The 23,091-nt window shown below is 47.0% G+C and overlaps 3 protein-coding genes across 8 annotated transcripts; 2 read left to right on the plus strand and 1 right to left on the minus strand.

Annotated features, from left to right (window-relative positions):
* The first annotated feature begins 2,235 nt into the window (after nucleotides 1–2,235).
* Nucleotides 2,236–7,600, plus strand: LOC127305889 (uncharacterized). The gene is made up of 2 exons (XM_051336483.2): nucleotides 2,236–5,187; nucleotides 6,831–7,600. The coding sequence occupies exons 1-2, from the start codon at nucleotides 2,478–2,480 to the stop codon at nucleotides 7,286–7,288; spliced, it is 3,168 nt and encodes a 1,055-aa protein (XP_051192443.1). The 5' UTR covers nucleotides 2,236–2,477; the 3' UTR covers nucleotides 7,289–7,600.
* Nucleotides 7,601–8,162: 562 nt separating this feature from the next.
* Nucleotides 8,163–12,714, minus strand: LOC127309970 (serine--tRNA ligase, cytoplasmic). Its single transcript, XM_051340677.2, has 9 exons — nucleotides 12,650–12,714; nucleotides 12,391–12,552; nucleotides 11,909–12,014; nucleotides 9,899–10,092; nucleotides 9,445–9,548; nucleotides 9,182–9,365; nucleotides 8,904–9,083; nucleotides 8,571–8,792; nucleotides 8,163–8,485 (listed from the first exon to the last, which is right to left on the minus strand). Exons 2-9 carry the CDS (start codon nucleotides 12,487–12,489, stop codon nucleotides 8,471–8,473), a joined length of 1,104 nt encoding a protein of 367 aa, XP_051196637.2. The 5' UTR covers nucleotides 12,490–12,552; nucleotides 12,650–12,714; the 3' UTR covers nucleotides 8,163–8,470.
* A 5,303-nt stretch (nucleotides 12,715–18,017) lies between these two features.
* Nucleotides 18,018–22,867, plus strand: LOC127305890 (uncharacterized). 6 transcript variants are annotated; one of them, XM_051336484.2, is made up of 4 exons: nucleotides 18,018–18,612; nucleotides 21,284–21,389; nucleotides 21,659–21,730; nucleotides 22,171–22,867. In XM_051336484.2, exons 1-4 carry the CDS (start codon nucleotides 18,204–18,206, stop codon nucleotides 22,271–22,273), a joined length of 690 nt encoding a protein of 229 aa, XP_051192444.1. In that variant the 5' UTR covers nucleotides 18,018–18,203; the 3' UTR covers nucleotides 22,274–22,867. The 6 variants fall into 6 exon arrangements, 2 of the variants coding, with proteins under 2 accessions (XP_051192444.1, XP_051192445.1); XR_007854212.2 differs by having other exon boundaries at nucleotides 18,021–18,612; nucleotides 21,284–21,556; nucleotides 22,154–22,867; XR_007854213.2 differs by having other exon boundaries at nucleotides 18,021–18,612; nucleotides 21,284–21,556.
* The last annotated feature ends 224 nt before the right edge of the window (nucleotides 22,868–23,091 follow it).

Genomic DNA, 23,091 nt, shown 5'->3' on the forward strand with positions numbered 1-23,091 from the left:
AGCATAGTCTTGATTATCATATTTATTTTACAATTTAGTGCGGCCGGTAAAACAATTCAACTAGAAGCTGGACCTGCCCCTCAAACGGCATGATCTATAGGCTATAGTTTGCCCAAACATAGTGTCGTTTTATTTTTGTTGTTTTGCACTATATGTTGGTTGATAGTGAAAATAATGTCTTTGTGGAAGAAAATATTGATTTTGTCTTCCCCTTCATATCTTTCTTTAAGGAGAACATTAAAAAAGATACGAAACCTATGATCATCCATTGCAACATCCTTTCTGGCCAACACCGCTTCGTCCCCTAAATGAAACTACATCTAGTAGATCAATTGGTGAATGCAAAATCTCATGTATTTCCACATAGACATGCCAACTAGCTATGTCAGGGTACTAAAGGTTTGCTTCCACAATAAAACGTGAATTGAAATTTTGTTAGTTTCCATTAATTAGTACTCCCCCCTTTCCTAATTATAAGCCATATAGTTTCTGGCACGGAAATTAAATAATGCAAATTTTAGAAAAATTACACCATGTTTGGAGGGGATTAACCCTAGGCAATTATCATGAGCTAATAGAAAACTTTGCATAAGATAAGAAAACGTAATCAAATTTCTAAAAATATTGTACATATAATTATCGCAATGAAATACACCTTATATTCTAGACTTTTTCTTAAAAACTATATAGTTTATATCTAGAAACGGAGGGAGTATTATTATTAGAAAATAAACAAATTTACATTTCCTAAATGGCGTGTGGTATTGAGCTGCCGATGCGGTGGAGTCAAGATCGTGTCTTCCACACTAGAAGCGGGTTGACAAATGGATCTACGGCGGTTGCATCCATGCCATCACAACCGATGAGATAAGATGTTCCATGTGTGATTGTTTTTTAGAAGGACTGAATAACAATGAAGAATGTTTCAGATAACCACTAACAAGTGTGTTGGGTCGGAAGTTTCAATTTTCTTAACTAATATAGGTAGTGTACGAGTATGAAGTTTGAAGCACCATTCCGAGACCATGAGATCACCATCATATGGCTAGAAATCTGCCCCGGCTGTTGCAAGCTTGATCAGATCAGACCTGGAGCTTCTTGAGTTAAGTAGGGTACATGGAGAGTTTTTGCCTGTTAGTTAGTCGCCGTCTGTGGCAAGTGTGGGTTTTTTGTTCATGTTCAGTTTCTAGGTGTCGCTGCTCTTTTCAATCAGCCTTCTCCCTGTAAAACTTTTGTTCCCTCTTCTTCAATGCATAAGCAGAGCACCTGCTATTCACCGTCAAAATATGGCTAGAAATGTTGAATGAAAATTTATTCATTTTGTCTCAACAATGTTTTCAACCATGTTGTCTTTGTCTATGCATAAAAGGACTAGAAAAGAGATTTGCTAGGTTCGTGCTCAGCTACACCATTTGATTTACTTTGTGATTCGTTCTAATCATTAGTTGCAACATGACCATATTAAAAATAAAACATACAAGGAACTAGCGCGAAGCACTAAAAGGTGCCCTTTTTTAACGAAAAAATACACGGTTCAATTTCTTTACTCAACAGTTGTACTATGAAGTCTTCTGCGGCTAGGATTGAAAATGGAAGGGAAACTTTCCGTCTGTTTCCGAAGAAAAAGGAAATGGATGGCCAAATACGGAAAAAGAAGCGGCATTTGGAGGAAAAGAAATGGAAACGATAAAATCGTAAACGGAAACGAAAAAGAAAACGAGGGAGTCCTTTCCGACGGAAAGGGAAACGGCAGAGGAAATTCCGGAAAAATAAATACGGAAAGTTTCCGAAAATATAACCTAGAGAGGCCCGTGCATTTAGTAGGCCTACATTTACACATGAAACTGAGCTTGGTCATGTATCAAGTCCTCTAATTACTCTAACCTTAATCACTTTGTATAATTACGTGTGCATGCAACCGTTAAACTATGTGTGTTACTTTATGTTGAATTGCTGCTTGTCGAAGTTAAGTGATATATCTTGTCTTATTATTATTTTATTTATGTGTGTCTTTCAGTCTACAAATCAAGGTATTATGCCGTATTGTGTTGTGGCAAATATCCGTTTTCGTAACGTATCCGCTACGTATCCGTTCTGTATTCATATCCAATGATTTCCATTTTCATATTCGTTTCCAGGTTTTCAATTCCATTTTCGATTCCGAGGGAAAGGGATCGAGACTGAGGCCACAACATTCCCAGAGCAGAGCAGAACAGAGCAGAGACCAGAGCACTCGATGTATTTCGCTTTCGTCTCCAAAAGAAGAGAAAGCCATCGTTACATCGACCGTGACTCTCTCCGATCGAAGCCAAAGGCAAAAGCAAAAGCAAAAGCTTCCTTCCATCCATCCATGGAGCAAGCTAGTGAAGTACTCCAAATCATCATCATTGTTGCAGGGCAGAGCAGAGAAGGCATCATCCCTTCCAAATTCCCCACTCGCTCACTCAACTAACTAGCTAGCTACCTCGATCGACCCAATGGCGGCTCACGTCCTCTCCTTGCTGCTCACATTGCTCTGTCTCCATCACCTCGCCATGGCTTTGGACTTGGAGCAGCAGGCTGCCAGCCTCGTCGCCATCAAGAACTCATTCTCTCCTCCGCCGCCAGCTCTACACGCCACATGGACGCTCGCCAACCACGCTGCGCTATGCCGCTCCTGGCCAGCCGTCGCCTGCGACAACCGCAGCGCCGTCGTGTCGCTCGACCTCTCCGCCCACAACCTCTCTGGCGCGCTCTCCCCGGCCATCGCCGGCCTGACCGCCCTCCGACACCTCGACCTCTCCTCCAACTCCATCTCCGGCGAGCTGCCCACGTCCCTCGCCGCTCTCCACAACCTCCGCTACGTCAACCTCTCCAACAACCAGTTCAACGGCACACTTCAGCGACTCGACCTCGCCGCCATGTCCTCCCTCCGCGTGCTCGACCTCTACGACAACGACTTCGCCGGCCCGCTCCCCCGGACACTGCCGTACGAGACGCTCGTCCACCTCGACCTCGGCGGCAACTTCTTCTCCGGCATTATTCCCGGCACCACTTTCGGCCGGTTACAGGCCGTCGAGTTCCTGTCACTCGCTGGCAACAGCCTCACCGGCGCCATCCCGCCCGAGCTCAGCCGCCTCGCCGCGCTGAAACAGCTCTTCCTCGGCTACTTCAACCAGTTCGACGGTGGCATCCCGCCCGCGCTCGGGCGCCTCGCAAACCTCGTCCACCTCGACCTCGCAAATTGCGGCCTGACCGGCGGGATCCCGCCGGCGCTGGGCAGCCTCGCGAGGCTCGACACGCTGTACCTGCAGACGAACCAGCTCAATGGCACCATCCCACAGGAGCTCGGCAACCTCACCGCGCTACGCTTCCTCGACGTCTCCAACAACGCGCTCACGGGGGAAGTCCCGCCGGAGCTCGCCGCGCTGCGGGAGCTCAGGCTGGTCAACATGTTCATCAACCGCTTCCGGGGCAGCGTCCCGGGGTTCCTCGGCGAGCTCGAGCACCTCGAGGTGCTCAAGCTGTGGCAGAACAACTTCACGGGCGCCATCCCGGCGGCGCTCGGCCGTGCGGCGCCGCTCCGGGAGGTGGACCTTTCGACGAACCGGTTGACGGGCGAGGTGCCGCGGTGGCTGTGCGCGCGGGGGCAGCTCCAGATCCTCATCCTCCTCGACAACTTCCTCTTCGGCGCAATACCGGACGGACTCGGCGCGTGCACGACGCTCACGCGGGTGCGCCTTGGACAGAACTACCTCACCGGCGAACTCCCACGCGGCTTCCTCTACCTGCCTTCGCTCACCACCGTCGAGCTGCAGAGCAACTACCTCACCGGCCACATTCCTTCGCCCGCACCAGCCACGGCGATGACGAACAAAAGTAACGTTCTGTCGTTGCTGAACCTGTCGAGCAACAGGTTCAACGGCTCGCTGCCAGCGTCCATCGGCAGCTTCACGTCGCTGCAGACGCTCCTCCTCGGCGGCAACCGTCTGGCCGGCGTGATCCCAAAACAGTTTGGCCAGCTGAAGCGGCTGCTGAAGCTGGACATGAGCGGCAACAACCTCACCGGCTCGGTCCCGGACGAGATCGGCGAGTGCGTGTCGCTGACATACCTGGACCTGAGCGCGAACCAGCTCTCCGGCGCCGTCCCGGGCGTGGCGCTGGCTCGGATTAAGGTGCTCAACTACCTGAACGTGTCCTGGAACCGGCTCGACGGCGCCGTCCCACCGGAGATGGGCGGGATGAAGAGCCTCACCGTGGCCGACTTCTCCCACAACGACTTGTCCGGCCGCGTGCCGCGGGACGGGCAGTTCGCCTACCTCAACGCCACGTCTTTCGCTGGCAACCCGCGGCTGTGCGGGATGGACGCGTCCAGCCCCTGCGACCTGACAACGTCTGGCCCACAGCTCTGGCCGGACGGCGGTGGCGGTGAGGCGGCAACGAAGGTGTCATCCGTATGGGGCGCGCGGCTGAAGCTCGCGGCGGCGCTGGGGCTGCTGGCGTGCTCGGTGGCGTTCGCGGCGGCTGCGGTGGCGACGACGCGGTCGGCGATGCAGAGGAGGCGGCTGAGGCAGGCGAGCGGCGGGTGGCGGATGACGGCGTTCCAGAAGGTGTCGTTCGGGTGGAGCGACGTGGTGGGGTGCGTGAAGGAGAACAGCGTGGTGGGGCGCGGCGGCGCCGGGGTGGTGTACCGCGGGACGATGCCCGGCGGGGAGGTCGTGGCGGTGAAGCGGATCGCGGCGGGCGTGGACGGCGACGACGACGACGGCGGGTTTTCGGCGGAGGTGCGGACGCTGGGCAAGATCCGGCACCGGCACATCGTGCGGCTGCTGGCCTTCTGCTGCTCCGACGCAGGCGGCAAGGGCAGGGGCAAGAGCAGGAGGAGCAACCTGCTGGTGTACGAGTACATGGTGAACGGCAGCCTAGGGGATATGTTGCACGGCGGCGACGGCGAGGCCAGGACGATGACGTGGGCGACGCGGGTGCGGGTGGCGACGGAGGCGGCGATGGGGCTGTGCTACCTGCACCACGACTGCTCGCCGCCGATCCTGCACCGGGACGTCAAGTCCAACAACATCCTCCTCGACGCCGCCATGGAGGCGCACGTCGCCGACTTCGGGCTCGCCAAGTACCTGCGCCACGGCGGGAACGGCGCCGCGTCAGAGTGCATGTCCGCCATCGCCGGATCGTACGGATACATCGCGCCAGGTACGTCGATTCTCTAATGTTCGATCTGTGTCACTGTCACGATGAACATGCACAACACCAATGCTCACTTCACAGTTAAATTTCCCTCGTGACACAAAACCGCAACTAATCTTTAGGCGTGCACGTACGAATGTACGATGATCGTTTCGTGTGCTGCATGCACATTCAAAACGTCCCATCTCGTATAGTAGCTTTTTTTTTTTTTTTTTTGCTTTCATCTCATAGTAATAGATACGCTCGCGTTGGCATGACTGCAGCCAGGGTCAGATACTAGGTAGACTGTATCTTACATAGACCAATCATTCTTTTTCTGTCTCTTTTGCATGCTGTGGTCTGGTATGTTGGTCGAAATTCTTTTGATGCAACCCTTCATGGCGATATGTGAGGAAAGAGACAAGGAAAGAAAGATCTGACGATGACTAGACCTACTCGCGACTGTATCCCTCAAACGAAGAGCTCCTCTGCATGCCATGTCCACCTCGGCCTTCAAAAATTAAAATACTACTAGTGCATACATGCATGAATTCTTTGGAGAAATTACCTTTTCTGTTTTGATCACACTAGACATGAGGCTTTTTTTTGTGTGAATCCACTGAACATGAGTCCGATGACAGCTACTAACAATAGTATTTATTTGATTTCATTCCGGGAATTTTTAAACAATTTATGTAGAATTAAAATCTATGAATTTTTTAATTCAGAAGAACTTTGATACACAAGCTATATTTTACAGGAAATAATCTCAGAAGAATCTTGTAGTGTAAGGAAAATAGCATTAGGTTAGACTTTATGGAAAACATCTGCACGACAATTAAAGGAATTTTATATTTTCATAGGATTTAAATAGACATGGCATACCAATTTAGGTTCTCTATTCTTGCCTATATTCTACCCTGTGAATACAAGGAGTCCTTATTTATGTATAGTGTTTTGATAGTAGTTCTAAGTTGATCGAGAATTAAGTTAAAACTAGACGACTCCATGACTATTGGATTTGCATTCTTATTTCTGCGCACCCCATAATTGCACATGAAGTTTTAATTGCGCATGGGTTTGCAATTGCGGACAATGTTTTCTAGAAGCACATAAGTTGCACTTAAAATTAAATAATATCATCTTACCAATAATTAACTTAATTCTAGATCAACGGAGAATTAGGCACGTCCTTATAATCATCATCCGTTGTCGTGTACATCGACGACAGGCATCATGCATATATGCATGCTTGCTAACGATCGTGATCTTACACATGCGTATCTTCATGTATGCATATGTTAATCACCTAGAAATTACCAGCATGCATGCGTGCAGATCAAAAGGAATCGATCATCCGAGTCCCAATGTGCTTTACTCACAAAGATCAACTTTAGTTATGCTTTAGCTAGCTACACTTTAAATTTACTTTGTGGACTGATCCTAACAGATGTGTGACCGGCCGGCCGATGACAGTACATGGCTAGCTTTGAATCTTTGATAAATTTGCTTTCGAATCTAAAAAGAACACACAAGTACCGATAAACACCGACTACTCCATCCGCTGTAGCTAGCATGCTCTCCATGTACGCAGCGTCTACTTAATCTGAATACATGTAAATTTGCTATGAGTTCAGTGCTGACGAGAAAACGTATGGCAATATATGCAGAGTACGCGTACACGCTGAAGGTGGACGAGAAGAGCGACGTGTACAGCTTCGGGGTGGTGGTGCTGGAGCTGGTGACTGGGCAGCGGCCGGTGGGCCCGCACCTCGGCGAGGAGGGCGGCACGGACCTGGTGCAGTGGGTGCGCGCCCGCGTCGGCGTCGACCACGCCGGCGTGGCCGGGATCCTGGACCCTCGGCTGCGCGGCGACGTGCCGGCGTGGGAGGCGGCGCAGGTGCTGCTGGTGGGGCTGCTGTGCGTGCAGGAGCAGAGCGTGGAGCGGCCCACCATGCGCGACGTCGTCCACATGCTCCAGCAGGCGCGGCAGCCACAGCAGCACGCTCCTCGAGGCGGCGGACCAGCGCCCCCGATTCCTGGCGGTGTCCGGCAGGACGACGGCGATACGACAGACGAGGCTGCCGGAGACAGTTGGCCGGAGAGGAGGAGGACCGTGATCCCTTGATGTGAGGTGTGATGGAGACGGGACGTCACCTTGCCAGCCGATGTCGCCCGGGCCGTAGTTTCAGCTTGCATGCGTGCTTGTCCCCTGTACTGACTCGACCTCACTCTCGGACACCATGCTTGCTCAGCTCAGGATGACAGATTAACAGATACAGAGGAATGCATGACCAGTAGCTACCAAGCTACTCGAACGATCAAGCTGCCGGGGGTCAGATCAGGACATCTTTGTGTACAAATCTTGCTGCCTGTTCTTCCCTGATTTCTGAGAACTATACGCAATTGTATGCATGCAATGCACGCCGTTGATTTGTCTTGTGCTGTATTGTCACGAATACATAACATCCAATCTCCGATACATGAAAGTACATTAATTAATCCAAAATTTTCACATTAAATAAATGTAATTATTTTTTGACAAGTCAATTCAGATTATTCCAAAACTAGCCGCCTTTCTTCGCTTAGAAGGAGTCGCAAAACTTCTATTCTTATCTCTCAATCAATATCAAGAACATAAGTTGTTTGTATAGAGAAGGATTTCTCTTCGTTCCAATACTTTTTTTTGAATGGCTCAGCCCAAATCTTGAAGTCGCTTAGGCAAGTCCGTTCCTCAGAAATACATATCATGATGAGTGAGAGGGTACTAGTTGGCATCGGTTAAATTCCCGTGTCAAAGCCCAATACCGGAAAAGGCTTGAACGAGCAAGTTCCAATAAAATGTCAAACAAAGTATTGAGTAATCAACAGAAAAGAGTGATACGAGTACCTTAAAATATGGCCTCAGATAATCACATTTTAGGTCACTGCCATGAACAATCTTATCCATAAAACGCGAGACAACATCCTGATATGAAAACTAAACATATGGATGAAGAACAAAAATATTAATTGGTGTAATTGACAATTGACAAATCAATCAATATACTCCCTCCGTCCTACTTCACAGGCTTACACACATCCCTAGGTCGTAAATTTGACAATCATAGTATATACATTATAAAATATACTAGTAATATACTTTGTGGTAACTTCCTGGATTGCAATATTTTGTAACCAAAACATCCAAAACTGGGGTACCAAAACCGTAACATGACAATCATGCTACAAACAACGCCCCACAAATTAATAAACGGACGCATCATTATCTCCCGGATGCAGATAAGTTTCAGTTCACGCCTCTTACAGCTCAAGCTGCATTTCCCTGCCAGTAGAGGACGGAATAACGCTCAGATGGTTGATTTAACATGTTGTCTTGGGAAACTGGAAAATCAGAGGGACAAACATACCTTAGGTTTAGACTTGTTGGGTTTGGCGTCACTAGCTTGTTTGCTACCAAGAGGCCGCTTGAAAGGAAGGAAATCTATTCCATCCATGTATGGTTGCAGTACCTTTGGCACTTCAACACCATCCTCCTTCTGATAGTTCTCCAGAATACAGCAAAGGGTCCTCTCAGTTGCAGTCAGGGTAGAATTCAACATGTGAACAAACTGCTTTGATTGCTTATCATTCTGTGATTTGTACAAACATAAGTGGTGACAACTGATCAGACTTTGATCGACATTAGGCAAGTAAATCAGAGTGTTGTCATCTAGCAGTATCCATTTTAAACAATATCCTACCTTTTTCTGGCCATAGCCTATTCCAAGTCTCCTTGCCTGATAATCTGTGCAATTTGAACAGGACACCAATTCTCTGAAGGTTTTTGACGCAGGGAACCATGCTTCCAAATCATACTTTTTAGCTGCAGCATCATTAAGAGCACCAGAGACAATCGAAACTACTTGATATGGTAGGCCAATCTGTAAGATGAACATTTATACAAATTTTTAGACATGTAAGGAACACATAGTCAAGCATAAAAACATGGTGTTAAGGTTTGCAAAGCTTTGGGAGGTACCTCCTTATAAAAATCTTCTGAATTTTTTATCATCTCCTCATGCATTTCCCATGATTCATTGTCATTTGGACTTGTGACACAGAACTGTTCGATCTTTTCAAATTGATGGACTCTGAAGATGCCAGCTGTGTCCCTCCCATGTGAACCAGCTTCTTTCCGGAAGCAGGTAGAAAACCCAGAATATCTAAATGGGCAAAGTTTTTTATCAACTTACTAGTTCATACTGACAAAAAACAAGCTACCTAAAGTTATGCATTGCTCACCTAATCGGTAAATCACCAGGATAAATTCGATCAGCTAGATGATAAGCACATAGCGGTTGCTCAGATGTAGCTATGAGATACTTATCCTCACCATCACCTGTTACCTGCCAAATGAAAATAATGGTCATGAGCATATTATGACATATGTAAATATGTTGGATCAAATTATACTGTTGAGTGTCATTAGTTCAAACCAAAACAGATAGCCAGTGTACTAACAGTAGTCACAATATAAACACCTTAATCTGAGAACAATTACTGGTCTGTATAACAGAATGCTAATTTAATGAAACTGGGTAATTCGTAACACACAATGGCAAACAGAGAACAAGAGAATATGTTAACATGCCCTGAGAAAGCATTGGAACATGGCCTAATATTCCAATACACAAACAAATGAAAGTACAGCTGCTCAACATCACAATATGCAAGAAGGGGTGATCTTTGGACTTACCTTGTAGAGCTCCTCGTCAAACTGGGCCAACTGGGCACATTTGCCCATGATTTCCTTTCTCATGAAAAAGGGAGGTTGCATTGGTGTGAAGCCTCTTCTTCTCAGGAATGCTAGCCCAAAATTTATCAACGCCTGGTTCAGGAGAACACCGTCGCCCTTCAAGAAGTAACCTCTTCCACCAGCTACATCAGCACCTGCAAACATTGAGTGGGTTGATGGTACCTTAAACTTAGTAGGGCAACAGAATATGGAAATAACCATGGGTTCCACATATCAAATAACTCCAGGGAGCTTGTGCTATCATGGGGAAAAAGAGAAGGTTACTAAGTTTAAATATACATGCAAACATAAAAAGGTTGCCGCTATTCTGGTGGTAAATTTGATGATCTGGGATTCCATACGACGGTGCAGAGGAATTCACGGATAAACGATCTATCAATCCCATCCTATATATGTAACAAGTTGATTTACCAACTTTGTTAAGCATCTATGAAGGACGAAAATTTAGCACTGTCCTCTATCAATTATATCAAGGAAAAGGAAGAAAAAATATGGGCAGCAAAGACTGTAGATTAATCAAAAGCAGTACTCGCTAGGATATATATAGAAACAAACAACATGGCAAGAGTATAAAAGATTCAGAATTTAAGCAGGTGTGTCTTTCCTCCAGCTCTTAACATTGCCTTCTACTCCCTCCGTCCCTCAATACATATATTGAAATGACTTCTAAGTTTGAACAAATATATTGAAATGACTATCAACAACTAAAATATTGAGTAAATACATTATGAAAACATATCTTATGGTGTCAATGATTTCTAAGCTTGAACAAATATATTGAAATGAATATCAACAACTAAAATATTGAGTAAATACATTATGAAAACATATCTTATGGCGGATCTAGTGATATTGATTTGGCATCATAATTTTTCGTATTTATGTATATACACTTGCTCAAACTTACAAAGCATTGACTTCTTTACTACATTTATAGGGCACATACTGGGGACGAAGGGAGTATACATGTATATTTCTCAATGTAAACAGCTAGCTTGAACTGCAAGTGGGTTTTTTTTCTTATGACTAGCTAGATATCCAAGTGTTTCTACGGATCTAGTAATAATATAAATCCTATCATGTGGCACATCAATCTCAATTCTATGGAAACAAAGCTGGCATGGAACCACACACACACCAAGGAAGTTACTTTTGATGCAGGGGGTGGGAAAGCTCGCACTGGCCCAACAACTGTCCGTCAATCTGGGAGCTTGCCCTACTGCCTGTCGACACTACTGTCTCAAGTCTCATACTCATATACACAAGGCCAAAGTCTTTGCAGGGCAACAATATTCTTTCGCAATTGCATATTTATAAGAGCTAATACCGCTTAGTAGACAAACTATCACCACCAACTCCAATATTTGTAGGAGTAAAGATAAAAGATAATAGAGCAAATAAGATCTGACCTACCAGATGCTGAGAACAAATCAGCAACAGACACTGAAGCCAACTTGCTAATACAAAAAACACAAAAGAGCTAGCTGAAAAAAAAAAAAAAATAGTTGCTGATACCACGACTCTGTTAAAACAAGAAATTTCAGTCAAATACACAGAATACTACTCTGTATAGTCAAGTGTCTAACATAAGACAAATCGCCAAAACAGCTATGAAGCAAAGCATGCCCCAGCATTGTGCGCATACGCTCATAAAAAATTTAGAACCATGATGATTATTTAAAAGTCCATTAAAGACGACCTATATTTATAGGTTGCTATTCTCCAAGTTCCGAACAAAGGTTGTTGTGTTACAGAGAGACATAACAAAATCAGAGAAGGCCATTCTAGAATGACAACCAGAACAGCAAAAGAAGTAATTTATTATAACAATAGCCGGCAGGCAAATGAAAAGAGAATGCATTTCAACTTTGAATCAAACTTGAACGAAGCTAATCCAAGCATAACGAGAAAGGTTATTCAACCAACGGAGGATTGTTTTTGAGCATATACCTTTCTCCAAAGATACAATGTCAAGCATTATGCAAAGATCCACGTGATTCTTCAAGTTCGCCTCTAGTCTTCTCTCTCCCCATGTCCGCACAATCACATTGTTTGCCTGTGAGAAAGAACTATTAGAGCACTTGAGGTGCTTTCACATATGTTCTGTGAAGCAAAGCAGGCACAGTTTACATCTGTATCACTGGACTTAGTGAATTAACCATCCAGAATAAGCAATCAGGCAAATTCAACCTAACTAAGACATAACGTAGTGATGTTTCTTGTATTACTATAGTATCCTACATTGCAGTAGAAACTGTGGCAGCAGAAACAGGAGAGCTAGACGAGGTTAAATTGTCGCTAGTAGTTCAAAAAACAAATTTTTCTACAAGAACTCATATCTTTCACAAAGTTATACCAATCAAACCAATATTCCGTTGGTTTATCTGTAGAACCACTGACCACGAACTGCAATGTCTGCACTTTCAACATACCTCGTCTTTGCTGACGGGAACAGATTCATGGACGATGTTGCCAATGGTGGCGAGCTTGGCATCGAGGGTGGTCTTGGCCTCCTGCACCTCCGTTTTCATGGCGGCCAACCTGCCCTTAATCTCTTCCGTGCTCTGTATCAGCGCCGTCGCATCCTGGTTTTCCTGCAAAGCGACATGCCCACCGTCAGTCCGTCACATGCAAATCGAGAGCTCCCAGAAGATGCAGGACTAAATCAAAGCAAATGTAGGCGGAACTTACGGCCTTGAGCTTGCCGATCTCCTTGTTGGTCTTGTTGAGCTCCCGGCTGATCTTGTCGACATCCACCTGCCCTGCAGCCAAAACCAATCCTGGGAGTCAGGGGCCGCGCGCGGATCCCGAGGGCTTTGGGGAGGTCGCGCGCGAGAGGATATCTTACTCTGGCGCCACGCCAAGTCGAGGGCGATCACCTCGTCGACGAGCTCGACGGGCTCGAAGCGGCTGCGTTGCGAGTTGCGGACAAGCTCGGGGTCGCCGTGCTTGTCCCGGTCCGTGCGGAACGATGTCGAGCATCTTCGCACGCGACGGCGGATAGGGGTCGGGGCGGACGTCGAGGGAGGCAGGCCGCCGCTGGCTGCGCGGACGGCGAGGACGATGGTGCGCGCGAGTCGGCGAGGAGGCCCTGTCCTGTGCGGGAGTGCGGCGGGTGGGGTTTTCGGTGCCAACTCTTGGTCTTGGAGTCTTGGTCTTGCGGGCAAAACAATAAGAGCACTGGTAGGAATCGGCGTCCGATATCGGAAACTCTGAAGTAAGCCCGAGCTGGCGTGATCCTTTTATCCATTGAACATCGGGCCATCCACTGCTTTAACTGACGTCATATCTCTTGCTGTATAATTTTGTGTAAACCAATGAGCCAATACAGAGCACGGACAACCCAACCACCTCAGTCATTTGCATCGTACTCCAAGCAAACCCAAAAGCCTACAGTGCGACGTTGTAACTAGATGAGGTTGACGCGGTTTGGTTGCTCGATCATGTATGAGTCTTCTAACATATCTTCTCACACTCGTTAGTTGGCGAGTTCAACAGGTCAAAGCGTTTTGTACGAGTTAAAAATAACTTGCCGCTTGATTTTTGTCTTCTTGAAAACAAAGCTATAACAATAATATTCCTGATCATATATTTTGTTGAACTCCTCTCAGTGATAAATCCATTATTTGCGCATCTTATTTTGTGAAAAACCTTGGCCCTCAATACATGAAATTTTTAGTTTGCAAAGCATTACCATAACATTTGTTTCATATTTACCAAGCATGATTAAACATTTAGCTGCCAACCTTGGTGGTTTTTTGCCAGATTCTTGGGCCATCTCCAACATGGCCACCCTTCACGCCCGCGTGGGTCTGGATAGATCTAGCCGGACAAAATCGTGGCCCAACACACCGATTTAAACCCAAAAAGGACCGCCGTGGTGTCTAACACGACCCAAAGCCGATACAAATCTGGACCTACTTTGTGTTGCCGCGGACGGCCAACGAGGCGTCACGTGTCTTCCCCTCGGGACTCCCCCCGACCCCCAGGTCAGGCTCCCAACCCACACCACTCCACTCCACTCCCAAAACCTAGAGAGATGGCCGACGATGAAACTGCTGCCACCATAGCTTATCCCGCCACCGAGGCCCCTCCCACCGTCGTAGCTTCTCCCGCCACCAAGGCCCCTTCCGCCGAGGCCACTACTGACGTGGAAGCCCCTCCCGCAAGGGTCGTGGCGCCTCCGATGGCGACCAAGAAGCCCAAGGTCGAGCTCAGCGCGGAGCAAAGGGCCGTGGAGAACAAGAAGCACGACGACCGGAGAAGAGCCGGGGAGCAACTGAAGAGAGATGCCGCCGCGGAGGCATCTCTGAGGGAGGCCGTGCATCTCCAAGTCCTCTAAACGGAGGCCAAGGTGGAGGCCATGGAAGAACACGCCCTCATGCTCTACGGCCAGAACATGCTCGCGTAGCTGGTCACGACGGACGCCGGCACTGTTTCGGCGGGTAGCTCTGGGTCATCCATCACCCGGCCACTGCCTCCGAGATCAACCGCGCGACCGTCCGGGTACGCACCCGTTGCGTACGACCATCTGATGGCGCCGGAGCAGTACGTGTACCCGATACGGGATGGGACATTGGAGGTCGGCAAGTCCATGACGGGGCCGTCGTCGGGGTCCCTTGACCTCAACCGCGTGTCGGTGATGCACTTGAAGACCCCACAACCCATGCCCGATGCAGCGATGACCGTTGCCCGCACCCTGTTTGATGAAATGCCAGGCGAGTTTGGCCCGACATCTATGCAGTCGGCGCACATGGTGCAGGTTCCTTCGGTGTATTTCACACCCATGAACTACGCGCCAATGATCCCGACCTCCATCCCGGCCACGATGCCACCTCCACCAACCCACCTGGTTCCCAAGGTAACGGAGGAGTCGTACCACCATGAGGAGATGGAGGACATTATCCAAGCCGGCTAAGGTGGCATGGACATTGAGGAGGAGTCGTTCTTTGCGAACGAGCTCACCAATGCCGCTACCTCCCAAGCCCAAGGACGTCGGGTGAGCAAACGGACCGGCAACTACACTGAGCTTGAGGACAAGATGATATGCACGGCGTGGTTGGCAATTGGACAAGATCGAATCCAAGGCACGAAGCAAAATGGGGCGTATTCTGGAGGCGCATCCATGACTACTTCTGAGCACCGCTGGTTCGGGGAGCACCGATTCGACAGTGAGCGCAATGAATTGTCCAGCAAAAAGAGGTGGGCGACCATTCAAGCGGAGTGCAACAAGTTCCAGGCAGCACACGACTAGGCCCTACACACGACCACGCCAGGCGGCGTCCCGTTAGCGGCATCGGCATCAAGGATTTGGTATGTTCCTCCATCTCAACACCTTCATGGTGTTGTATGCATATGCTTTTACCTTGCCTCATATGTCCCATCAAATGTAATCATGCATGGCAAGCTTTGGAGTACTTCAAAGAGGTGAATGAAGGCAATACATTGCCTCGTTATTGGAAGGAGCTCTGAGGTACCCCCAAAGTTTGATAAGGGGTATGAGGCCTACATGGCAAGCTTGATCAATAACAAGAATGCCAAAGAGGCCACCGTGATTGATCTTGATGGTGGCGTACCGTGCACAAGCAACACTTCTCGGGCAAGCCGGCAAAGAGGCCACAAGTCAACCAAGGCGGACATGAAGTGTGATGCTTCGGCCATGCATTTGGTCGGAACCTTAAAGGACTTGTATGCCGAAAAGGAGATGTCAACGAACAAGAGGGAGGAGAGGAAGCGTCGGGAGAAGGAAGAGGCCATGAAAAACTGCTATGATGTTCAGAAGAAGAAGCTTGACATGTATGAGGCCAATGCAAAGTCAAGGGCTAAGGAGGTGGAGCTCAAGAGAAAGAAGTTGAGCTCAAACGCATCTCCGAGTAGAACTTGATCATGACGGCCGACTTGACCGCAATGGCACCAACAAAGAGAGTTTGGTTTGAGAAAAGGAAAAAAGAGATCATAGACCTCACAAATTGAGTTCAAACTCAACTTTTCATTATTGTTTGTTTGTGTGTTCTTGAACTATGTCGTATTTCGTGTCCTTTTGATGCTACTTTGATCTGTGTTTGAACTATGAAATTATTTGCTATTATTTTGCTATATTCTTTAAATAGTTTGTATACCCAAACGGCCATGTTTCAAAAAAAGAAGCTTGGGCAGCATTGCCCAAATGGGTGGCCACCGCGTTGGACGTAGTGTGTTACCCAAATAGCCTGTTAGGCGCCACCTCCCATCCGCCCGTTCCCGTGGCCACCCATCCGGTCAAAATAGGACACACAAAGTGTCCTCTATTTGGGTGGCCGCATTGGAGATGCCCTTAGTCGCCCCATCCACCACAATGAGAAAGATAGTTTCAAAAAATTGATCACCTAAATTAAATTATTTTCTTGGCTTGCAATTTTCAATATAGTTTAGAGGGTCGACCACTTGGTGAAGCATGGATGACCTACCCGTGGCCTTTACAGACGCTAAATAGTTTTGGATAATCGCCGACGCTAAAAATTGCCGGTAGAGTATGCCAGTTGTATTAGGCTTTTTATTTTCTTGCCAAACACCTGGAATGAGACAAAACAAAATTTGCCCATGTTTCAAAATAAAAAATGTACCATAGGTGTTTTGCTGTGAACCACCAAACTAATTAGTTACGATATATCACAAAGGATAATGTTAATAACCACTGACAAACGATACAACACCAAGTACTGCAAGGGAACACATACAGTTTGGCCGAAGATCACCTGCAAGCTGCTAACATCGATGAACTTCCCATGCATGATTAGGCCAATTATGCAATCGATCCCTTGACAATGTATATATTTTTCTCTAAATCCAGTAGTGGTATATGCAAACTCCAGTTTATTTAAGGCACTTGATAAGTTTTTATAAGTGAACTGGTATGTATTCTGCTCACTGCTAGACAATCTTATTTCTTGAATTTAAAGGCACAAGAGTATAAAGCTTTACATTTTTTTCTTACCGTTGTTGGAAGAAGCACTGCACACCATGGCACATGATGGGCTGCCTTTTAAATGAAACAAATCTAATCACATCCCCCTCACACTAAACCAGTAAACCGCGGACCATGATGTGCCAAATATGAAATTCAAGTTATAACCGGTACAGGTTGGACTGCCTCAAACATGTACTACCAGCCAACCATATTTATTAAATTAGTACAGAATTCGTACACAGACGTGGACCGGTAATGCAATCTTTACTCCATTTCCAACAATAGAAATACAGACTCATTAATTGCTCCTGCATTCACCTAGGCCACACAAGTCGCTTAGCGATTACGAGAGCAACCCAGCTCGGGCGTACATCGTCCGCACTCCGTCCGATATCTGCTTCACATCGGACCAGCCTTCCGCCGTAGGATTAGAAGCAGCCTGGCCGAAGGATTTCCAACCAGACCCAGCGCCATCCTCTTCGTGATTCCTGGGAATAGTACGTAGGATTTGCACTAATTGACCACTAACTACTTCCGCAAATGACGTCACATTTAAATCTTACTGTTAGAAAAGTATCAGCATCTCAAAAGAAAAAGGATAGTCATTACCGATTCCATGGAAGCAAATTATTTTAGCAAAAAATTATCCTACATTATTCAGCTTTTCCTTAGGAAACACATCGTACAAAAAAAAGGAAACTAATTACCGATTGCATGGAAGCAAAAAAATTTTTAGCAAAAAAGGGTTCCTACATTTTTTTTTGAGAAACACAGTACAAACGCAGACGTTCACATACACGCGCATACACTCATCCCTATGAACGCACACACGCACACCCCTACCCCTATGAGCATCTCCGGAAGACTGAGCCGGCGGATTGGATCTTGAAATTGACGAAGTCACCACAGGCGTCTCGCTGTCGACGGGAACGTCGCCTCCCACTGAATGAATATTCCGCCTTTATGAGACACACAGATGTCAAACCTGGGATTTGAACTCTGGTGGGCTGGGGTACAACCACCCTCCTAACCACCCAACCTCAGGTTGGTTCTCAAAAGGGTTCCTACATTATTCAGCTTTTTCTTAGGAAACACATGGGGAAAAAGGAAACTAATTACAGATTCCATGGAAGCAAATTAGTTTAGCAAAAAAGGGTTCCCACATTATTCAGCTTGCTTCCTTAGGAAACACATCCCGTTTCTAGTGTTCTGCGGGCTTCTGATTTTGCCCCAAGCTTCTGATTTTGCCGGCTTCGGCGGCGGTGCTCGGCGACGACTGGCGTGGAGGGCAGCGGCGTCATGGAGTTCCCTGCCGGGCACGGCTTCGCGCTTCGGGACGGCGTCCTCGCGGCCCGCTCCGCCGCTGCCGCGAGGGACGGTGGCGAATCCACCGACCCCGACGACCCCCGGCTCCCGCCGCTGCGGCTCGGCGTCTCCTACGCGGCGACGGCGGCGCCAGGCGGCGGGGAATGGACGCCCACGGGCCCGGGGCCGCCAGCAAGCTCACGCGCACCCCCTCCTCGCTCCTCCGCTCCCCCACCGTCCGGAACTGCTCCTCCTTCCACGCCGTCCTGCTCCACGACGACCCGGAGCCCGACCACAAGAAATCCCACGCCGTCGCCGCGCAGCACACCCACAACCTCCGCTCCCGCCGCTGCGGCTCGCTCCTCTTCCGACGCCTTCCTCAGCACGAGCTCCACGCCTTCAGGTACGGGCAGCGACACTGGAGTAAGGCTTTTTCAGCATTTGACAGTGTTCATTTACAGTGACTGCAACTTCAGTTGCAAACTGAGTTCATGCAAACAGTGTTCATCACATCTAGGAGTACTTGCTATGAATGACAACGAGAACTGGTGCCAAACTATGGCTTTATTGATTCATTCGCACACAAGTGGTTGGGAAAAGGGTTCAATTGTTAGTGAGGAAGTTGTTGGGAAGTCCCCTGACCTTTACATTGCATAATGTTCAAACAATTACAGCAAACATAATTATATACGCCACCTTGTTTCAGCCATCTTTCACCTTGTTCAATGTACTAAACAAGCTCTTACAGTACTACATGCTAGCTATTTTAGGAGGACTAGCTTATCCTTAGCCGAGCTTATCCTTGGTCGACCAATTATATACTCCATGCTTCTACTTTATATTTTACAGCCAACACAATTACAACCATCTTTCACCTTTACATTTTTTTGCAATATACCATGCTTGTACTTTACATTTGTTTGTGCCCTCCTTATCCGAGCTTCTCCTGTATTGAAGCTTGGAATTCGCCTATTTTTGTTTCCCGGATGAGGTTAATTGTCCGTGTCTCGACTCGACGCCATTGACGGATAAGGCTTGATGGGTCATTCAACCATGTCTCATATGTGTTTCCTGGGATAATTATGTGATCATCGACAATTACTTGGGGGAATTTTCTCTTTGATGCTTTGGCTGGTTTTTTTTCCTTTGATCTTCTTCTCCTCTTGCTCCTCTTGTTGAGCCAATGCTGCCAGGTTTTGTAGTGTGCATTGTTGCTCATAGTTGGCTATCAGCTCCAAGGTTTTTTGATAGAGTTCGTCGTCAACTTCTAGTGTATCAGACAACTTTCCCTCCTTTTTGAGTTTGTCCTTGCCCATGTGGGGTGGCTTGTATTTGTTTCCACCTTCGTCTTTCATAACCTCCAGCAAGACAGTTTGCAAGGTTATAAATACTTTCTCAAGTGTATCCACCTTGTAAGCATCGTAAGCTTGTTCAACAGATTCTATCAGTTCTTTCAGAGTGTTTGGTGCACTCTCAAATGCTAGGGACTGAATTGAACTGAAAAAGCAAAGATCTAGGACATTCAAGTTAGGTGAATTTGGAGGTTGGTAAGTCAACTTGATATCCAGTCCTGATTCTTTAACGGCAGCCAGAAAAGCGGGATCATCTGGCAGAACATGCGTTCTAGCATTGTCTTGTTGTATCCAGATTGTTTCCCCATGACCATCGTCGGGCCATAGTTCTGCGATTGCTGGAATTACTTTTTCACAGAGATATTCCCGCATGACATCTCTAGTAACATTGATTGTCTTTAGTTCCATGGTGCCTTTTGTCCTATTCTTGGAGTTGTATTTAGCTGCACTTTCAGTGACAAAGGCCCATATTCCTACCTTTCCATCGAACGTTACATTTCCTTGCGCATCATGTCTGGGTTTCGCAACCGCAGTTAAGAACATGACTTTGCCAATACTGTTCTTGTTTTGAATAGTGCGCACAGGATCTTCTTCTTCTGGAAGGAGGTAGTACGTTCGATTTCTTTTGGTCATATCAAACCATTTTTCGTCTATGTGAATTATGTTCTCCATCTTTTTGAACAAAGGCATTGCATTTGTTGTTGTTGTTGTTGTTGTTGTTGTTTCATCAACCATTGAAATGCAGAACTTGAGCCGTTTGATCTTGTTTTCCACAGATTGAAATGGCTTGAGGCTGCTGGTGTGGCGCCTTAACTCGCCCCATGTTAACCGTCTTTGTAGTGTAGAATAAGGGATATCAAGGGACCTTGCCAGCGCTCTCAATGTACCCCTTTTGTTGAGTGCAACCTGAGGCACCCTTTCAGAGAGATTAAGCGCTTTCCTCTTTCGACCACATCTGCCCTTTCGCTTGTTTGAAAAATCAGGTTCTTCATTTTCTGCCTCTTGACCGAGTGCCTTCTTCCATGCCTTTTCGACGGTTCTAAGACTTGTTTTCAAAAGTTGAGCCACAAGTTCTTTATCAGCCTTCTCAATTGGTTTATAGTTGCTGAGAGCTTTCAACGCAATATATGTTGCGAATTTATGACTCTCTGGTACATCTGTACGGTGCCTCTGCGGAACTTGTTCTTCTTCTTCCTCGGGAAATATGTCTGGGTGCACAACATGTTCTTCCTCTTCCTCTTCCTCATTTTCTTGTTCTTCGGGAATATGGTCTGGGAGCACAACATGTTCTTCTTCATCTTGTAGTGTGATGTTGAGATCTAGGTACAGTCCTCTATCCTCCTCCTCTTCTAGTCTGACATTGAGATCCAGGCCGAGCAACATGTTTTAGAAGGTTTATTCCTTGCATTTCCATTTGCATACAAAATATGGAAAATTGAGTTGGCAATGAAATTGTTTTTAGCTTAACTGACTAGCATATGGAAAATTCTGCCAATGTCCAGTTGTTCAGAGCTTTAGTCCTTTTGTGCTGTCTTGCTAATACTGTCAATGGCTGTCTAAAATTGTTCATCCAGCTTAGCTGTTTAAGGGCTGTTTAAGGGGATGATTTTTCATGTCGACTCTCAATATGCTCAAACAGTTCTGCATAACCTGTAGTTGTATCTTCCTGTTAAGGTCATTATGCCACCTGAATCTGAGAACGTGAATTCGTAATGTTGCCAGGACATCTACTCCTTGTTTATTTATCAAGTTGCGCCAGCAACCAGGAGCCAACCAGCACTAGAAGGGCTGAGTATTCATTTTTCTTCTTTTCGATGCCCACTGCAGAGTATGTTTTCCTTGCCCCTCTCAGATACTACAGTACTCCACTTCAGCAACTGCATATACTACAGTACTCCACTTCAGGATGAGTGAGCTCTATTTTTAGTCATATCCAACAAGATATCTCTTCCAGACTTTAATATTGCCAGGCAGGCCCTAGCTGACATGAACTCGGTGAACTATTAACCCTTTGCATATTGTTCATGAAGATGCACGATCTACTTATTGATCCCTAAACTGATCGACCATGTTGTACTAATAGAGGTTTCAATGCAGATACTACAGTACTCCACTTCAGCAACTGCAGAGTATGTTTTCCCACAAAAAGTCTGCTCCAAGAAGGATGCTGTAAGAAACTATCTGGACCCACTCATACGATGCAGTTTTTCTTGCCATTTTGTTCCTGCTATCTGATCTGTGTGTCACTGGTTGCAAACTATGCAGTTTTAGCTCCATAGTTGGCTGTGTTTTCATGAATTGCAAATGCCATAGACTTAAAACTTAAAACTGCTGAAATATATCTCTGTTCAAGATGACTAATAAATGGAAATTCAGATGTACATTGCAATTCAGGCGTTAATACAGGCATCAATTGTGTATATCTCTGTTCAAGATTGCCTGTGTAGCTAAATATATCTCTGTTCAAGATTGCCTGTGTAGCTAAATATATCTCTGTTCAAGATTGCCTGTGTAGCTAAATTTCCTTCAGAAGTTCAGATTTATGATAAATTGCAGGCAATTTGAGTTATGCTTAACTGGAGTCAAATACAGTCTATGGTAAACTGCAGGCAATCCTCTACAGTCTATGGTGGCAACAAGCTCAACTGGGCAAATGACTACAATTCCTACAATTCGTACACACGGCAAATGACTCCATGCTTGAGCAAATGACTCACCGAGGCAAAGGCGTGTCCAAGGAGGGCGATGTCCTGGACCACGGCACAGAGGGGCGAGGAAGGGGCAGCGCCGATGGGCACGGACGGGGCGGCAGCGAGTGCGTCCGACGGAGGCGTAGCGACGGCGGAGCGAAAGAGGAGGCCGGAGCTCGATGGCCGACGGCGGCCGTGCTCGATGCTGGAGGTGCCGTCAGGGGAAGGGAAAGGTGAAGCGGCCGGCCTGGGCAGGGAAATGGGAAGAGGCGGCCAGCGCGACTCCTCCGCGGGAGCCTCCCAACTGCGAGCAGATCCGCGCGGACTCCGTCTCGCCGGGGAGCTGCCGACGGCAGCAGCGTGCCGTGTGCCCCGACGCAAGGAAGAAGAAGACCCTTCGGTCTGGACCTATTTTGAAATGAATTTAAACTAGTAAGGGGGTTTTTGTAAAATTAAGTTAAAACACTGCCACGCCCATTAATTCGGGCCGGAGGGAGTACTTTACATGCACCAAAATTATGTTTCCATACAAAACTTGTGATTCCGTACAATGAAGAATCTGCTTCCGTGAACAAAAGTTGCTTTAATTTGACAGCAATGTATGTACAGTTTGTTACCCAACTGATGTTTGCTTCCATGAACAAAATACAAATGTTTACATTGCTACTTGCTTCCTATATTGTTCATGTTATCACTCTGCAACTGCCGCACCATCAAACTAAATTGACCTAGAAGTCGGTCGATGGCGTCCTCACGGTTCGATCTGTCGGGCAAGGCTGCACCACCCTTGTCTCTTGACAGTCACTTGTCGGAGAATGCACCACATGTCGACATCGTGAG

Source organism: Lolium perenne, chromosome 6 (genome assembly GCF_019359855.2).
Source record: "Lolium perenne isolate Kyuss_39 chromosome 6, Kyuss_2.0, whole genome shotgun sequence".
Classification (NCBI taxonomy): Eukaryota; Viridiplantae; Streptophyta; class Magnoliopsida; order Poales; family Poaceae; genus Lolium; species Lolium perenne.